The 20,097-nt window shown below is 42.1% G+C and overlaps 1 protein-coding gene across 4 annotated transcripts in view; it reads left to right on the top strand.

Annotated features, from left to right (window-relative positions):
* The first annotated feature begins 8,789 nt into the window (after positions 1-8,789).
* The window catches only part of inpp5b (inositol polyphosphate-5-phosphatase B), a 192,222-nt gene continuing 180,914 nt past the window's right edge, over positions 8,790-20,097 (top strand). For 3 of the 4 annotated variants that reach the window (XM_073034325.1, XM_073034326.1, XM_073034323.1), the window contains exons 1-3: positions 8,790-9,447; positions 11,511-11,589; positions 15,301-15,398. In XM_073034325.1, the coding sequence (XP_072890426.1) occupies positions 9,390-9,447; positions 11,511-11,589; positions 15,301-15,398 (235 nt within the window). In that variant the 5' untranslated portion in view covers positions 8,790-9,389. The remainder of the gene's footprint in view (positions 9,448-11,510; positions 11,590-15,300; positions 15,399-20,097) is intronic. The other variant, XM_073034327.1, reaches the window with a different exon arrangement.

Genomic DNA, 20,097 nt, shown 5'->3' with positions numbered 1-20,097 from the left:
AACACAGCTAAAGAAGAACTGAGAGAAAAAATAATTTTAATGCCATGCATGCTTTGGGCGTAGAGATGCTTGCAAGGGACACAATAGAAGCAGATTCAGAGATGGTGGTCAAAAAGGAGCTGTATGAGTACCACGTGCTGAACTGTGTTGGGGATTGAGCTCAACCAGCTAGATTGCTCTTTCACAGAGTTAGTACAGGTACAATGGGATGAATAACCTTCTACGCTGCAACCTCTCCATCATTATATCGTTGAATGTCACTTGAAAATTCACACGGACAAAACAACCGCATTAATCTCATCAACTCTTTGTTTGTCTGGGTAGAAATGTTCAACACCCTTACCATGTCCCAAAGGACATCGCTGCCATATTGAGTGAGCCGCAGGCAATGTGTCAACCAGCGCAAGTGAACAGAATCAGGTTTAATATCACCACCATAGGCCGTGAGGTTTGTTGCCATGTGGAAGCACTGCGTTGCAATACGTAATAATAACATCTGTGAATTACAGTATGTACGTATATATAAAAAGGTTAAATTAAATAAGCAGAGCACAAAGAAGTAGTGGAGTGGTGACAGCTGTAGCAGACTGACTATAGGGAAAGTGATCGCTGTACAGTTCACACAGAGACAATGTGCACTCTCCACTCCATGGGCGAGGTGGGACCAATTTGGATCACCCGTGGTACTTGGTGGTACCCCTGGGTGCGATTGATTCAGATCACCCCTGGTATTCGGAAAGGGCTTCCACGAGGTACCGAGAATCAACAGCCACAAAAGATGGCAATGACACCAATCACAATCTGTGGTCTCCTGGCTATGCTTGTTCCTTACCCTGCTGTTGTAAGCAGGCCCAGGGATCAAACCTGGATCAATGAAGAGCATCGCAGGGCTTGCCAGGAGCATCAACAGGCCTAAAAATGCTCAGGGTAAATTTCAAAATAGCATGCAATAGCCTGAGCTACAGATCGAATCAGACAAAATCTGTAATCTTGCTGCATCTCGTCACGTACAGAGATGAATCATTGAACAGCGAGTGGGAGGGGAGGCTCCAAGATCAACCCTTCTTCTGAACACTGGAAGGGCCCACCACGTGAGGGCCACAGGCAAGGCTGAAAACATTCTCACAAAATCCTGGAGAAACTCGGTAGGTCAAGCAGCAACCACAGGGAGGAAAATAACAGCCATCTCTTCAGATTGAGCCCTTTCATCAGGACTGTTAACAGGTTCAGGCCTGCCCTGATGAAGGGTGTCAGCTCAAGATGTTGACGGTTTATTCCTTTCCATGGATGCTGCCTGATCTGCTGAGTTCCTCCCACATTTTGGGTGCATTGCTCTGGATTTCCAGCATCTGCACAATTTTTTGCGTTTATTCTTGACCACATTCAGCCAACACAATCAATTAGATGGTCCACCTCAGTTTCCCCTCACCATCAATCTTCAGCTAATTTAATTTGAACCATGTGTCACCATGAAACAGCTGATAACATGGGATCCAACAAAGGTTTTGGTGTCAGTGCTGAAGGCATACACTCCAGAACAAGAATCTGTTCCAATTCAGTGACCCTTCTGGCATCTGGCTGAAAATGTGGAAAACTGCCCAGGTGTGGTCTGTTTCCATGAAACAAGACACATCCATTTGAGAAAATCTGCTCTCAATCAAAAACAAAGTGCCATCAACAAAGTTGTCAACAGGAGTTTATTCTTCAATAATCTTATCACTGATGGCATGTTTGAAATTTGCCAGGACTACTTAACTCCAGACCTCATCATAGTCCAGGTCTTGATCCATCTCTGAAAGTGAGAAAGATGACTACCCTAACTGACAAAGCGGTATTTCATCAACTGGACTCTAAGCAGTCCTTCTAAGAACAGTAGTCAATGGGCATTGAGGAGAAAAACTGGTCCAGTAATTCCAGTTGCAACTCACCCTTGTCCCAGGTCATTGTTCCTCAGGACAGAGTACCAAGCACAATCATCTTTTTTTCTTTCATTAATAGCTTGTTTCATCAAGAGGTTGGAAGTGTTTACTAATGAGTAAGTAATAAACTTCATGGCTTGTTTGAAATCTTGTATTATCAGTTTTTGTGAAGATAGATCACACTGCTTTAAAGATAAAAAGATTAAGGATTAGTTATATTTACCACATGTACATTGAAACATACAGTGAATTGTTTGTGACAAATAAATCAGTGAGGATTGCACTGGCGGCAAGTGTCGACACACTTTCCACGCCAACATAGCATGCTCACAATTCATTAACCGTAACTGGCACAACGTTGGACTGTGGGAGGAAACCAAAGCACCAGGAGGAACCCATGCAAACTCCTTCTAGACAGTGGCAGTAATTGAACTCTAATTGCTGTAATTACATTCTGCTAACCACTACACTACTGTGACATGCTACACTCCTAGCACTGCCAGTGAGAATCATGTGCCAACCAGCTTGTGCCAATCTGAATTTTGCTATATAAATGAGAAGTAGGGAAGAGTACACTTGAGTGCTTACAAAGATTCAGCCATTAACTTTATAAACCATTCCTTCCTTGCCCAAAATCTCCACTATCTACTCCTTCTGCATGCGCCTCTCTCAGAGAAAATATTTAACGCCAGATTCTGCTCCCATTACTGTTCTCAACTTAGTTCTAAATGACCTACAGCAAATATCCAATTATGAACACAAGAGATTCTGCAGATGTTGGAAATTCAGGTTGACCCACCCCAAATGCTGGAAGAACACAGCATGTCAGGCAGCATCTATGGAGGGGAATAATCAATCGACTTTTCGGGCTACCACTGTACACTGTGTCAGAAAGTAAAATGGAGGGCTATGTAGGGAGGAAGGGCTGGACTGATCTTAGAGTAGCTTAGAAAGTCACACAACATAATGGGCTGAAGGTCCTGCAATGTGCTTTAACGTTCTGTTCTTTTTTCATTGGAGTTTAGAAGAATCATAAGAGATCTTCATGAAACATTCAAGATTCTGAGGGGGTCGTTAGGGTAAATGCTGAGAGGATGTTTCCCCTTGCCAGGGAATCTAGAATGAAGGTACATTGTTTTCGATCAAAAGGTATTTCATTGAAAATGGAAGTGAGAAAGCGTTCCTTCTCTCAGATGCTAGTAGGTGTTTGGAATTTTCTGTCCCAGTCACCAGTGAAGGTTTAGCAGTTGGATACAGTCATGATGTTTGGAAATAGACCCAGTGAAGAATGACAATTGCATTTCACAAAGGAAAATTTTTTTATCCAAGATTTATCACTAACAGTTCAGTTCTCACCTGGCCCCTGCCCCACAGAACCAACTTTTCTTTGTCCTGCTTATTGGATCCTGCAAAGTATTTCCAACCCATACTTCATCTGTTCTTAGAGATACAATAGAAAGCAATAACTACTGAATGTCAAATGTGCTCTAGGTATTGCATGAGATTACAGGGACAATTGAACGCTACACAAACAGAAATTAGAGGAGGCATTTGGAATTTAAGTTCAGTTTCTTTGGTAATGGTACATAATCTGTAGCACTCAGAAAGTTCCAGGTGCAGAAAACCAGTTTCCAAGAACTAACTACAAATTCCTTAGTATCTGTACATTAGAACACCAGAGAATTTTTGACAAGAACAGGCCATTCAGCCCAACAAACCTTAACAAATTCCTATTCACATAGTGTGTTGAAATAACTATCGAGTTTAGATTTGAAAGTCTCGAAGGTACTACTCTCAACTACACAACTAGGTAGTTTGTTCCATCTGTCCACAACCGGAGACTGAGTAAGAATTGGGGGAGAACGTTAGGGGAGCTAACTGATAATGTAGTCTATCAGAATTTTGAGGAGAACCTTTAAAAGTGTGAAACAAGTGATTCTGCAGATGTTGGAAATCTTTAACACCACACACAAAACGTTGGAGAAACTCAATAGGGCAGGTAGCAGTTATGGAGGAAAATAAATGTCCAGGTAGCCACCCACTTCAATTCCATTTCCTGTTCCCACACCAGCATGTCCGTCCATAGCCTCCTCTACTGCAATGATGAGGCCAGGTTTACACTTGAGGAGCAACACCTTATATTCTGGGTGACCTCCATTGTTATTTCATTAATTTTTCTGACTTCTGGTAATGACACCCCTCTGATCTCCCCTCTCTTTGTTTCCCCTCATTCTGGTGGTCCTCTTAACCCTTCTCTTCTCCCTCAACCTCATGACCTGCCCATCACCTCCTTCTGTCTCTCCACCTCCTTTCCTTTATTCCATGGTTTAGTGCCCTCCCCTGTCAGTTTCCTTCTTGTTCAGCCCATTATCTCTTCCACCAATCATCTCCTAGCTCCTCGCATAATTCCCCAACTAAAACTCTCAAACTAAAACCATTCACTATGGCTAACGCATTCACTGCGGCTTGGTAGCAGTAACTTAATGCTAAATTAATGCAGATCCTTTGCAGTGGAAATCTAAATTTTAATCTTCTTTCCAGGAGCATAGGTCACTTTTTTTAGCATGTCGCACCAGACAGTCAGCCATTCTTGTCAGATTAGTCTCCTTTCGGATTAACTGGGTCACAACATGAACGTTGCTGACTCGACCGTTGTTTTTTTTTTTACGAGGCTGAGTGGCTAGCTCAATGCTCAACCCGGCATGGATGGAGAGCACACTTGGGGGTGACCCAACTTGGATTCGAACTCAGGAGCCTTCGCTCCAGAGTCCGGCACTAATGCCATTGTGCCACCAGCCAGTCACGGTAAGTATGAGGTGTTTGCAGTCTTTATGCTTCAGTCATGTCTCGACAAGACCAAACCAAAAGGAATGGAGTTCAAAACAACCACAAACAACTCCTAATTTGCTGGAATGTGCATTCACACGTGTGTGCTTCTAAAGCCTCCACATCCTTCCAATAATGGGGCAACCAGAACTGAACCTAATAATAGTATCTCATAAGACAAACCCGTCTCACTGGAATTAACCTCTGAGCTCTGAGTAATGTAAGTAAATGCAGATTCAAGTCAGGGGTCAAAACTATACAAGTTCTTGGAGTACTGTGCTGCCCTGGATACTTGTAATAAGATTCCACTGGTCTTATACTTCATCTTCATTCGAAGAATGCTTAATGTTCCATTTGCGTTCCTTCTCACTATTCCTACAGACTCTGTATGCCATGCACAAGGACAGCAGCACAGCAACATTTTAATAGACACAAAATACTCGAGGAGCTCGGCAGGCCAGGCAGCCTCAGTGGAAAAAGAGTAAATAGCCGATGTTTCAGACCGAGACCCTTCATCAGGACTGAGGAAAAAGGAGATGAGAAGTCTGAGTAAGAAGATGGGGGAGGGGAGGAAGAAGTACAAGGTAGTGGGCGATAGTTGAAACCAGGAGAGCTGGAGGGGTGAAGTGAAGTAAAAGGGTGAAAGAGATAAAGGGTTGGAGAAGGGGGAAATCTGATAGGAGAGGACAGAAGGCCATGGAAGAAAGGGAAGGGGGTGGAGACCAGAGGGAGGTGACAGTCAGTTAAGGATGCTGTTCACTCGCTTCCATAGATGCAGCCTGACCTGCTGAGTTCCTGCAGCATTTTGTGTGTATTATTTTGCGTTCCAGCATCTGCAGATCTTCTCTTTTTTCCCCCACAGTTCTTTTGCAGACTGCATCAGGTTTTCCTCCAGGATTTCCCTGTATTTTGTTGCATTCATTTTATCCTCTCCCTTCACCAACCTTCCAGGGCCTGCTGGAGTGAAGCATCCCCACAGCGTGATGCAGCCACCACCACACCTCATGGTAGGGATGCTGTGTTTTTGGTGGTGAGTGGTATTTGTCTTATGCCAAACATGGCATACTGTCTGATGGCTGAAAAGCTTGACTTTGATTTCATCAGGCTATAGAACCTTCTTCCAGCTGACTTCAGAGTCTCCCACGTACCTTTGGCAAATTCTATCCAAGATTTCATGTGAGGTTTTTTTTCAGCAGTGGCTTTCTCTTTGCCACTCTCCCACAAAGCTGTGACTGGTGCAGCACCCAGGGAACAGTTGTTGTAAGTACAGTCTCTCCCGCGACAGCCACTGCAGCTTGTAACTCCTCCAGTGCTGCCACAGGTCTCTTGGTGGCCTCCCTCACTAGTCCCCTTCTTGCACCGTCACTCAGTTTTTCAGGACAGCCTGCTCTAGGCAGATTTACAGCTGTGCCATATTCTTTCCATTTCTTGATGACTGACTTAACTGTACTCCAAGGGATATTCAGTGACTTGGAAATTTTCTTGCATCCATCTCCTGACTTGCGTCTTTTTGTGGAGTTGCTTGGAATGTTCTTTTGTCTTTATGGTGTAGTTTTTGCCAGGATACTGACTCACCAGCAGTTGGACCTTCCAGGTACAGGTGTATTTTTACTACAACCAATTGAAGCACCTTCACTGCAGACAGGTTTAAATACAGCTAAATACAGCCTTAACTAATTATGTGACTTCTAAAACCAGTCAGCTGCGTTAGTGCTGATTTGGTGTGTCATATTAAAAGGGGGTGAATACTAATGCAATCAATGATTTTGTGTTTTATATTTGTAATAAATTCAGATCACTTTGTAGGGATCTGTTTTCACTTTGACACAAAAGAGTATTTTTCTGTTGATCAGTGTCAAAAAAAGCCAAATTAAATCGACTGGGATTCAATGTTGTAAAACAATAAAACATGAAGACTTCGGGTGGGAGTGGGGGGATACTTTCTGTAGGCACTCTATATTGTTTATAAAATGCTACTTTAATTATGTTTATTTATTGAGATACAACACAAAATAAGCCCTTCTGGCCCTTCCAGCTGCACCACCCCGCAACCCCCAATTTTATCCCAGCCTAATCACAGGACAATTGACAATGACCAATTACCCTACCAACTGGTATGTCTTTGGACTGTGGGAAGAAACCGGAGGACCTGGAGGGAACATACGTTGTCACAGACAGAACATACAAACTCCTCCCAGACAGCACGAATAAAACCTTTGTGCAGCCCAAATGAATGAAGGTTAAGTGGGAAGTTTCTATCTGTGGAAGGTTCAGATGGTCCAGAATCTACAATGCTGTCCTGGAAATTATTGTGCCTGCGACAGGATCTGTGGTCTTGGATGTTTTATAGAATTATTCACTGTCAGGTATTCACTGAGAACGTTTTAATTTATAACACCCCACCACTTGCTGGGTGGATGGACCCATCTGAGGCCAAATTCTGAAGGGCTCACTAATCTGTGAGGACACAAACAGTGGACATAGGATGATGTTTCAAAATCATCACATCATGAAGACCAGTAATAATTTTACTATTCAGTAACACTGGTTCTGGGCTTTACTTAGCACCAGCAGTTTGAATATTCCTGGGAAGATTATTTTGTTAAATATCTATATTGCAATGTTTCTTGCTTTTCAGCAGCAGATATCAGATATACCAAGGACTGCTATTTCTTAAATGCTGTACAAATCCAAATGATGCATTCAAATTTAGATCCTGTACCCTAATTTCTCGTGCTTCAAGAATCCTGCAACGATGCTTATGAATTTAATGCAATCCCCTTTTGTAACCAGTCCCTGCATCCCGAGGCAATGAAGTTACCAAACTTCCACCCAGTCTGACATGATGCTAACAAAATGCACCGACTCCTCCTTTCAATATCTTACTCTTACACCCTCCGCCTCAGAACTATGACCTGTTGATGCCTCTGATCTCTGTTGCCGGGTTCTAGGAGTGATGTGGAAAAGTTCTGACTAATGCAGCGCCTTCACGCATTTCCATGAGAAGATTAAACTCCTGGGCAAGGTTTAACCAACGTGGTTTGTGGATTGGACCTTGATGTGCTGCTGGTCGTTCTTTTCTCTGTTGCTGTTTTGGGCAATTTTGATCGGGGCGGCCTGCAGATAGCGAATTACACAGCGCTCGCCTGAACTGAACTGAATATGCATGGACTCTTCTGTTTTAGGGTTATATATCTCTTCTTTTTGTCATTTGCATGATTTATTTTTTGTGCGTTGGGGAGGTTTGATATTTTTCTTTGTACGGGCTCTGTGGTTTGATTTGTTTCATGGTTTTCTCTGGGAATATGAATCCCAGGTTTGTGTACTACATACATCCGATTCCGAAATGGACATTGAGATTGAACCCTTGGACACTACCTCACTTTTTAAAATCTATGTTGTATTTCTGAGTTTTTTGCACAATTTTTAATCTATTCAATATACGCATACTGTAATTAATTTACTTATTATTATTATTTTATTTTTATATATTATGTATTGCATTGAACTGCTGCTGTTAAGTTAACAAATTTCACCTCACGTGCCTGTGATAATAAACCTGATTCCAACAAAACACAGAAAATGCAGGAAGAACAGTCACACAGCATCTGTGGAAAGAGAAAACAGTTAAGATTCAGGTCAAGGGACCTTTCCTCAGAAATGGAGGTAATAACATTTACATGTGTTAAATATATTTTCACTTTGGAAACTTTTCATTGGCAATAAGGCACCGAGTAACATTCTGAGATTACAACTGAAGCTATATATATTTGTTTTAAATGTCCAGCAGTAATATTTCAAGGGCTAATATATAATAGTGAACAGGCTACAAACTGAAATACGGGAAAGTGACACCAGTCATAAATTCACCTCTCCTTGCCTCTTTCTGTTGCAAAGGCAAAACGAGGTGAATTAATTCCTGATATCATTTTGATCCCGCTGGGATGAAATAGGAGGCACTGCATTGCGATGGTTCTGTTGGTTCCTGGTTTCAGCCGAGTGACTCATTGAAACGGATGAAACATACTGTGGCACTTTTTCCAAAGTAACAGCGGGATATCGGGTTTGCCCGAAGCGGAGCGCTAACATTATAGTCAGGCTACCCTTCCTTTAATGTTTTACCGACAAGCAACGTCACGACGTTTTTATGGCACGCTGTTCCCGGACAGAAATGGAATATAATGTCAACACTGAAGATAACGGTGCGGGGCAAGATTAGTCCGATTTTCAGCTGCCCAGACGCGGTTTGGCGTCCAGAGTCAAACGTGGCAGCTGAACTCTGGGATAATTCGTTCCCTGATTGCAAGATTGCCAGGGTTTAGCAAGAGTAGAGGAAAATACGATTTAAAAAAAAAGGAAGCCAAAAGAACAGCTCGCTAACAAAACCGCAGAACTCGTCCGAAGAGGGAGCAAAGACTGGAGAGAATCGCAACGAAGCAGCGGAACAGAATCAGACAACCGGGCCGAAAGAGCTCGCAAGGGCCATTCCAGCAAGAGGGTGCGGTCAGACCCCAGAGGAAGGACGGTTGGCTGTCAGGAGGTCGGAGTGGGAGTTTGTAACGGAGCCGGGCTCGCTGCAGCCCCGGGGGATGAGGCGCCGGTGGCCGCCGTGACCGAGCAGTCTGAACCGGGGCCCGGGTCGCCATGGACCAGTCGGGATTGGTGCAGGCCGCACTGGCGCCGGGGCACCAGTGTCGGGCAGTATCCTTGCGGCGGAGGAAGGCGGTGGGGGGCTATGGGTGTGGGTAGGAGAGAGTTCTTCAACTAGTTTCCCCGTCGGTCATCCCCGGACAACCAGGGAGACTTGTCCGGGGCGGGGGTAGCTGAGAGGAGAGTAGAATCTGTCTTTAAACCCCACCCGTGAGGGGCACAGACCATCAAAGCCACGGCTGGCGCAACGTCTGAAACTTATCGCCCCACAGGCATTGCCCGATTTGCTGTGGGAAAACTCCCGATAATCTCGCGTGCTCGGACTCTGGTGGCTGTGTGGATTTCTTCAGACTGTTGTATGTTATTTCACTTCCCCAGCACACTTTTAGTTGTGTTTTTTTTTATATGCCAGAGAGGTATACTGTACTAAATTCGGCTTTAAACATAGCGAGCCTCGGCCAAGAGCGGGAACTGGACTCCAGTTCAGTCCTGTGGAGACATAAAGAACTGGAGGAACTCAGCAGGTCAGGCAACATCTGAGGTGGGAAATGGCGTTTAGGGTTAAGACCCTTCATTTGTCCCACATGAAATATCAACTGTCCAAGACTTGTCCATCACAAGGAAGAATGCAGTTGGGGGTGATGGGTAAAATACAGTGAAGCATAGGACTTCCAATGGTCAGATAGTAAATTGTGGAAACTTACTGTCGTTTGATCTGTGGCTGACTTTGGGGTTTGGGTGGAGGTTAGTTTCTGGGGGTGGGCGTTGTTCTGTTGGTATCTGGTTACTTGTTAAGGGGTCAGTTGATACTTCAGAGTTCAGATTGTAATTTTTGTGGCTGTGGGGAGATTAATGTATTGGGATGTGGCATTGGTTTTTACTAAATGTTCATATGTGGGGGAGTGATGAGTGTGAGAAACGTGCAGGAAATGGCAATGAGACATCCATAGGTTTTTTTTTACTGTGGCAAATACAGATAGATGATACTGAAGAGATGGGTTGAATGATTGTGAGATGAGAACTTTTGGGTTATGGTTTAAAGTTTGGTTGTTCACTGTCCTTGAGGCTGATTCAATGCTTATTCCAGTTCGTTTCGTTTGGAAGCGGTTTAATGTGTGGAATTAAGTCACCATCTTCTCCTGAGCCTCCAACAGAGAATCATTATCGAAAATCACATTTTTTTCTTCTTCTCGAAAATCACATTTTAATAACCAAATTACTTCTCCTCCCCTTTTAATTATAAGCCTCCTTCATTTTGTGTTCCAGCATGCATTCAGGAGAGAGTGCAGATTGTTTTCCCCCAGTGTTATTTTGTGACCAACAAGCAGAAAAGGGAAGTCTGAAAATTTGAATAGAAAGTTTAAATATGGTCATTATATTTAAAATGATTCATTCATGTACAATATATATTCTCGAAAGTTCCCGATTCATATTGCTTACTGATTCGTATCAGTGCTGGCACCTAAAATAGACAGTCCATATAATATTTGTACAAAAAGCATGGTTTGCGTTATGTGGAAAGTCTTTGCTGGCTGTGGTATTGGTTAAATAGCAGCAAGGTAACAGGCCATCCCTATGTGGGCAACAGGATTTTATCTCACTGTGCCTCTCTTGGGTTTTTTCCCAGGCTTTCTTAATAGAGGCACAGAGAGATACATCATGGAATAAAGATTCTGACCTGTCATCCATGCTATCAGCTACCCATTTGTATTAATGACATGCTTTTCCCAGTTTTTAATTTTCCTTTATTCCCTTCCTCTCTCCTTCGATCCTACCGCTCACCTACTCGCTCAGGGCAATTTGCAACAGCCTACTACCCTATCAGCCTGAACGTCCTCGGGATGTGGGAGGGTCAGAGGATCACAGCAAAAGCATGCAGACTCCGCATAGACCGCACCAAAGGTCAGGACAGAACCTTGGTCTCTGGTGCTGTGAAGTAGTGGCTATATTAGCTCTGTCACATAACAGCAAGGGAAGGTTCAGATGAATCAGACGATCATGAGTATGACTTATTTCTAGTGAAATGTATATTTACAATAATTTGAAAGCTGTTGACAGGACTTTAATTTGAAAATTGCATTGAAACTTCTCTTTTCCCTTAACATTTTCTGCATGCGTTGCAAGGCATTGCGTTAATTGGAGAATCAAATGAAAGCCGTATAATAGGACTTGTGAAGTGCAGCAGTGAGTTTGCGTAAGTTCTTTTGTTTTCGAAGTTCTCGCCTATTTTTACTCCATTTAAGTTTTGCCTCTGTAGCAGTCACCCTGTGATGCAGCCTTTCAGAATTAACAATGAGCAGCAAATTCAGGCTTTCAGAAATATGGTTGAAGACAGCAATCCAAATTTAACATCATGAGTAATATTATGAAGTTGCACTGAATTAGACCTCTGATCTTCCAAGGATAATTTCAGCCGTGTAACCAAGGATAATAAGTTTTGCTTTCTCCACAGGATCATTAAGCTGACTGTTATTAAAACCGGGAGGATTCTGTTCATCAGCGATTGATACTCAATTACTCTGTGGTTCAATGCAATTTAACCGTCCTCAAACAACTGTAGCCCTTCAGTTTTTGTTTAATGCTTCTTTATTTTTTAGGGCCTAACTCTGTTAATTTTACCGTGGAGCTTCAAGTGATTCATTTGTTGGAAATAACTCAGAAAATGTGTAGCCCAGGAGGTAGATGGTTGGGTTGAGTTGCTCTCCGATCTTGGCAATCCGTTTGCAAGCATTTTGTGACCATCCAAGGGGGCATCATTGGTGGCGCTGTTCACTTGTGGTGTCTCCTTCAGATGCTTGGCTTTTATATACTTGTCAATCAGTTGATTGGTCGTTATTACAGAAACTCAGTTGTGACCCAGGGATTGGGGTCTTGTCACTGGTTGTGTGCCAAACTCTGTGGATTGTCTGAAATTTTGCCCACGCTGTCTTATAAGTGGGATTGTGGTCTATGTGTCTGTAAATTGTTTGTGGGAAGCCATGCTTCTCGGATTCTCTTGCTTGCCACGTGTTGGCTTGCGCCATGACTTTCACTGATGCCCAGTTGAATTTGTGCCCCTCTCAGTCTTTGTGGTTGGAGACTAGGGAGAGTTGGTCACGCAGCTTTACAGCCGGTTGATGTTCGTGGATGCTTGTGGATAGTTTTCTCCCAGTTTGGCCAATGTAACATCTACTGCAGTCCCTGCATTGGATTTTGTAGGCTGCCTTGGTCTTGTCCAGTGGGTTGGTTTGTTATCTACCTGTGATAAATTCAAGCGTAATATATGAATGAAAATGAATCAATTTGTGCTAGTTTAGAAGAGCCCTATATTAAGAAACTACCAATTCTAATATAACGGGAGTTCACTTTGCAGATGGATATACTGAGCAAGCTTGGGCTTTTCTCTTTGAAGCTGAGGAAGATGAGAGATGACTCAGTAGAGGTGTCCAAGATGATAAGAGGCATAGTTTAAGTGGACTGCCAGAGACGTTTTCCCAGGGTGGAAATTCCTAATACACTGGGGCTTCATTTCAATGTGATTGGAGGAAAATGTAGCGGAAACTGAGAGAGGGGTAGGGTTTTTTTACACAGAGAGTGTTGGGTGTACTAAATATGCTGCTGGTGGTTGTGGAAGAGGCAGATACATTAGGAGATGCTGTGGTCAAATCAACACGTATAAACAAGCTGGAGGAACTCAGCAGGTCGGGCAGCATCCACTGTTCCCACGGATGCTGCCCGACCTGCTGAGATACATTAGGGATGTTTAAGAGACTCTTAAACAGGAAAATGGAGGGTTACATGGGAGGGAGGGGTTAGATTGACCCCAGAGTAGTTTAAAAGGTCGGCACATTATGATGGGCTGAAGGGCCTGTACTGTGCTGTAATGCTTGATGTTCTATAAGTAATCATTGTAAATTTCAATCACATGGAAATAGTTTCACTAACTCTGCTTTCAATTTAATAACAAAAAGTAATTGGCATTGGCTTAGTATTGTCACACATAAGCTTTTGACTGTATCTTGCACTTTTTGTACAGATCAAATGATTACACAGTGCATTGAGATAGAACAAGGTGAAGCAATAACATTGCAGAATAAAGTGTAACAGTTACAGAGAGAGTGCAGTTCAGGTAAACAATCAAGAGTAAGATCATGACTGGGTAAATTGTGAAGTCAGGACTCCATCTTCTTGTGCAAGACATCCGTAAGTTAACGTTGAACTACATTGGGTGGAGCAGTGAGGATGAGCAGTTACTTCAAAGAGAACTTCTGTTTTCCACTTTACTGCTTTCCGCTGGGAAGAAAATACTAGGGTTGTTTTTGTGTCCAAGTGTTCAACTTCTGGTCTTTCCCGCCATAAATCATACTTGCATAAATGATGCATTTCCATGCTGGATGAGCTGCATGCGTTAGTGATCATTTGGAGCATTGGCGGAAGAAACTGATCCTCACAGCAGTATGTTGTAGATTGCTGCATCTTTATGCCAACCTTCCCGAGCAGCTTGGTTCCTTTCAATTTATTCCAGCTCTGTCTCCTTGAGTTCACAGTCCCTGACTGACACGATTCTTTTGTTTTCCCCTCTGTTCATGACCTCACAAGTCCCAATCATTCCCTCTCTTTAATGCCTTCTACAATCATTGTAGTTTGCATGAAGCTCATCTTCATATCTGGAAATTTAAATATTCTTCCCCAAATTTCTAAGCACACATCCACTGACCTACACGAATCATTGACAACTCTAATCCCAATATGACAATAAACTTCCCGTTGACCTTTGACTTTGAATCTGCTTCTGATCCCTTTCACCCTTTTAGGATGACTTTACAAAACAATTCAAGTGTGTTTTCCCACTTACAAGGAACTTCCACCAAAATAATCTCCCATTACATTTCAAGAGGCTGTGACAAACTTTTGCAATATGGAAATAAAGCTAAATTTTATGAAATATTACTGGATTTGTTACTACAGAAGCTATATCAGTAAAGTGATATTTAAAAAGCTTAAAGATATCATCTAGATAGAACATAGGCTGAATTTTTACTTTAGTAAAATGGAAATTTACATTTGAAACATAAGAAAGTCTGCAGATGTTGGAAATCCAAAACAACACACACAAAGTGATGGAGGAGCTGGTCAGGTCAGGCAGCATCTATGGAAATGAACAGACAATTTAAATGTCGACTGTCTATTCATTTCCACAGGTACCTCCCTGATCTGCTGAATTCCGTCAGTATTTTGTGTGTGTTGATTTGTACTTGAAGTTCTGATCATGGTAAAAGTGACCACAATTCTGCTGCTGTTTTGTCTGAAAATGTAACTTGTTCATTCATGCACTTTGAAGGAAGAATCCACTGTCTTTATCAGGCTGAGCAAAGTGTTATTCACCCCTTTATGCTGTTGATTTCTGATTGGCCTATGGCAAATCAAAGGAAGCGACTCAGTTCTTTCAAGTCAAAAGAAATATTCTCTGCTTAACTAGGGGGAGACACTAAATACTGGCCTTTACTGTGTAAACCACATTTTCAATGATTCAAGTTCCATATAATATAAGGGAATCTACCCGGTATACAACCAGAAATTCTTGCTCTTCACAAACATCCATGAAACAGAAGAAAAACCACAAGAATGGATGACAGAAAACGTCAGAACCCCAAAGGACCACACCCTCCTCCCATGCACAAACAGCAGCAAGGCGTTAACCCTCCCCCTCCCCCTTCCCCTTCTCCTCCCCCCTCTTATTCCAGCAGAGAGCATCAGACCCCCACCCCCCCACCACCACCACCCACCATGCAAGCAAGGCTCCCTAAAAGACTGTGACCTTGAGGTCATTTTTGGGAATGGATTTTAAAGAAAAATATGACATTTATTGTTTTACCATTACTTGAATAAATTCATATTCTAAACATGAACTTTCTTTTTTTTGTAGAATTTTTATGTACTCTCACAGAAGAATGCCAGTCGTTGCAGAGGATGTATCGCTGGAAGAAATAGTGCCCATCTCAGATGACTTTGTTATTGAGGAAGGTACTGATCTTGTGCTGTCATAATTCTTTTGAAATGGTGGAGCATGACCACGGGCAAATATTTTGGTGATCTTAGATAACCTTTCTTTTCTAAAGCGTATAAAATTGGTGAATTCACTTCCTGGGGAATTACACAATGCTACCCCTCTGCTTATATTCAACTAGTGGATAAATGCAGTTATTTTGCTGTTGCAGGCAGTGGGAATGTTGAAACAGCGTGACTTACCAGTTACATAATACATAAGTAGCACCAATTTCATCATTTGATGGGTGATCCTTATAGCTATGGAACCCTTTGAAACTTCCAGTTTAAGATAGTAATAATTCTTTTATAGCAAAACAAATACAGTGCCCTGAAAAGGTACTCAACCTCCCCATCTACTTTCACATTGAACTGTCTCATTTTCTAAGTTTAAAATATATCGACGTACAATTTTATTTAACTAATCTGCAAAGCGTTGTGCGTCATGTGAAAGCAAAAGAGAAACTCCAAATCCTGTCAATAATTTACTCAAAATTAAAAACTAAAACTGTGAGGCTAAAGAAGTGTTCAACCCTTTGTAATTATGACACTAACTTCCCCCAGGTACAATACTGTATATTACCTTACCAACTCACCCAATTTGTTGATGTAGAAAATTGGAGGATCAGCTGGGTAGATAGCCCATCTCTCAGTAAGTTCCAACAGTATGGTAGATTTTCAACAGACCAATCCAAAATAAAGACAAAAGAGCACTGAAGACAGGTCCGGGAAATGATTATAGAGAAGCACAGATCTGGAGAAGGGTACAAAACCATCTCAAATGCACTGAAACATACCTTGGAGCTCGGTGCAGTCCATTGTGAAAAAGTGGAAAAAATAAACACTGCCCAAGTCAGGACACCCCCTCTGAACTCAATCACCAGAGAAGAAAGGCACTTGCTACTGTGATATCAATAGGCACTCTGAGAGAACGGAGCTGTCAGTAGCTGCAACTGGAGATGAAGCTCATGGCTCTACAATTTCTAAGGCCTTGCAATAAAGAGTGTTTATGGAAGAGTGGCAAGAAAGAATCCCTGGCTTTAAAAAAAAAAGCTTATCCTTCCCCGTAAAGACTTTGCAAAGCATCACTTAGAAGATACTGTAAAAACGTGGAAGAAGGTCCTGTGGTCAGATAAAATGAACTTTTTGGCCTCAACACTAGGCGGTACATGTGTTGTAAATCTAATACTGCACATCAGCCACGTAACACCATCCCTACTGTAAAATATGGTGGAGGTAGCATCATGCCATGGGGATGCTTTTCAGAACTAGGGACTGTTAATCTGGTCAGAATTAATGGAAAGATGAATGCTGCTAAATGCAGTGAGATCCTAGATAAAAACTTGGTAGGCTGGGCCGGAAAGCTTAAACTGGGGAGGAAATTTGTCGGTCAGCAAGACAACAACCCAATGCTCACTGTGGAGCAATCTACAAATTGGCTTCAAATGAAGAAAATTGATGCCATTGAGTGGTCCTGACCATAACCCGATTGAACATCTCTGGCAAGACCTCAAGGTTGCTGTTCACCACCTCTCCCCAAACTAACTTGGCGCAGCTTGAGCAAATTTGCAAGGAAGAATGGGCAAATCATGCTCCATCACGCTGTGCAAAGCTAATAGATATTTATCAAAAAAGACTACTGACTATAATAGTTGCAAGAGGTGGTTCAACTAAATACTGAGCAAAGGGGGATGAATACTTTTGAACTGCTGACATTTCAGTTTTTGAATATTTTTTCTGCTTTTCATGCTTTACAGTTTTCCATTCTTGGCCTCTACTGTGGGGAAAAAAGGTGCATGTGATTCACAAATAACAATTCTTAGTAAAATTGATCAAAATCCCTGGTTATAATACTCATTGATGTGAGCAAAGGGTTGAAGGGGGAGGTGAGTACTTTTATATGGCACTGTCAAACTGCAGATGCTAGAAACTGAAACAAAAGCAGAAACGCTAGAAGACCTTCTTCAGTCAGTCAAGGTCTGTGGAAAGCAAAACCAGTTATTGTGTCACATCAAAGAGCCTTCCTCAGAACTGGAGGCAATAACAGTCCAGAACTGATGAAGGCTTCGATAGAAATTTCAACTGAGTTCTCTTTTCACAGATGATTGGCTAAGTTCTAACAGTATTTCTGTCAAACTTCTACTTTTTCTCCGGTCTTGCCTTTCCATTATTTTGTTCATTTCATGATATTCACTTCTAAGACTCAAATATAATTTTAATGCCAAAAAAATGTCAATGTGGAGCTTCTAGGTTCTGTAATACTTATTCTAGTTTGAAAAGGGAAAATATAAAATGGGATTTATTAACTAGTTGTATCCTTCCAGCTACTTGGAAACATTGAAATCAGAACGGGAGAAAGTAATCGGTCCTTTCATTCTTATTTCACCAATCACTGTGATTACGGTTGATTGGTCAATTCAAATTGCAGTTCGTGTCATCTTTTCATACTCATTGATTCCTTTTTACATCAAGAAATACATTCACTTTCTTACTGAGCAACATACTCAAAATGCTGGAGGATCTCAGCAGGTCAGGCAGCATCTATGGAAAAGAGTCAATGTAGGCAGGACTGGGGAAGGGTTTTGGCCTGAAATGTTGACTGTATCCCCTTCCCCCCACCATCAAGAAAGTATCGGTGTCCTTCACCGAGCACTCAATCATGCAGCCGGCATCCTCCCTCGGATAAGGCCAAAACTGCACACACAGCTCACTGGCCCAACGTCACTAAATTCCACCGGAATATCTCTGCACGCTTAGTTAAAGAAATCTGATGATCTAGATCTTTCCACTTCATCCTTCAGTGTGCACCAGCCTTGACTGCCAGACAGACAAGTTGTCTTGGTCCAGATTACCCCATTCTGCATTCTGTACTTGGCAAAGATTACGTTTGGAGCTCAAGAATTCAGTGGATAGTAGAAATCTGACATAAAAACTCAGAAAGAGAAACAGTCAATGTTTTGGATCACTGACTCTTAGATTGAAGATAATTTATTTGCCTTTTAAAATATGTACAATATTTTATATTTTGCTTTGTCACTTTTTTATGATGTATGTATCCCCATATCCAGGTAACTTTATTCCTCTTCTCAAAGTTTAAAATATGGCTACTTTTCATTCCCTCTTATAATTTTTTTAAAAACATACTACTCAATTTTTCTCTGTTAAATGTCATTGTTACCAATCTGATTTGCATGCAAATTCAGCTCGAGCATTGTACAATGCTAAGTACAGATTGTATCAAGGCACAGTTTACGATATCCAGAAATTACAATTTTGTTCCAGAATTTCTAAGCACACCCAATGTACACTTAGTAAACAAAAGTGGCCGTGGGACATGATGTAATTTCTTTGTCTCACACTTTGTATTTTGTCCTGTGTTCACGTCCCACTCAGTTCAATGTACAAACTGTTTTTCTTGCAAGCATCTTAAATAGTACTTTTAAAATCAATATACCCACTTCCACTATATTTCCTTTACCCCCCCTCCCTTAACACGTAATGAAAATTGTTAAGGATGATAAAGCATATCCAAGCCTATAAATATTACTGTGTAGTGTCATATTTTCCTACACTGTAAGACCATACCAGAGAAAATAAAAAGATGCTTTTAATTAGGACTAATTGCAAAAAATCTGCAGTTTGTGTTCAGGATTGCCTGTAAGTTTAATGTGCCAAAGCATGTTAGATCTCACATATAGTGCCTGTCATTTACAGATACCACTTGTGTAATTTCTAAATGCTGTGTGTTTTCACTGCCAATAACCACGCAAATTGAAAGAACCAACGAAATTATCGGGTGTCTGATTCAAGTTGGTCCACCTTAGTGCAGGCACAGTAGTGTAGTGGTTAGCACAGTCACTTTACAGCACCAGCAACCACCGATCGGGGTTGGATTCCTGCTGCCGTCTGTAAGGAAATTTGTGTGTTCTGCCCGTGACCACATCGGTTTCCTCTGGGTGCTCCGGTTTCCTCCCACATTCCAAAGATGTATGGTTAGGGTTAGTAAGTCTTGGGCATGCTGTGTTGCTGCTGGATGCATGGAGACGCATTTCACTGTATATTTTGATGTACACGTGACAAATAAAACTAATCTAATCTAATAATCTCGAGTACTTTTTTGGCTTTCCTTCAGGCTTTGTCCCCTCCCAAACTATCTCGCACCTCTAATCCACCCTACAAAAGATCGCAATGGACTTGTAATTCTTGCCTGACACACCAACGGCACCATGCTGACCTAAATATGCTGTGGTCACCAAGTGCACAATCACCAAATTACCATTTGTGCCATCCTCTGATCAGTGAAATGGTTCCTTCCCCACCTGTTGCAAACAGCCCCAAATCCTCATCTACCAAGTTCATCTGTTCTCCAACCACTGAAGATCCGCGTGGCCACCATCTTGACGGCAGTACAACTTCTCGTAATCCTGTCCCTTCCCACTGAACCTCATTCAAACCCTCTTCCCATTAATCACCGTTGACCTTTGACTCTTACCCTTGCAGTACCCCAGATCTTGCACGAGGGTGACATTTTTGTGGAGTCTGCGAAGGAAAAGCCACTGGTGTCCTAGGCTTGTTCAGTATAGTGCATGACACCTTGGACCTTGGAAGCTGCTAAGGTCCAACACCTGAATAGGTTGGGCTGTCACTAGAAAAGTCTGATAGGCAAAAAGCTGGAGCT

The sequence above is a fragment of the Hemitrygon akajei genome, chromosome 32, assembly GCF_048418815.1.
Source record: "Hemitrygon akajei chromosome 32, sHemAka1.3, whole genome shotgun sequence".
In the NCBI taxonomy this organism is placed as follows: domain Eukaryota; kingdom Metazoa; phylum Chordata; class Chondrichthyes; order Myliobatiformes; family Dasyatidae; genus Hemitrygon; species Hemitrygon akajei.
This window is presented reverse-complemented; position numbering and strand designations above follow the sequence as displayed.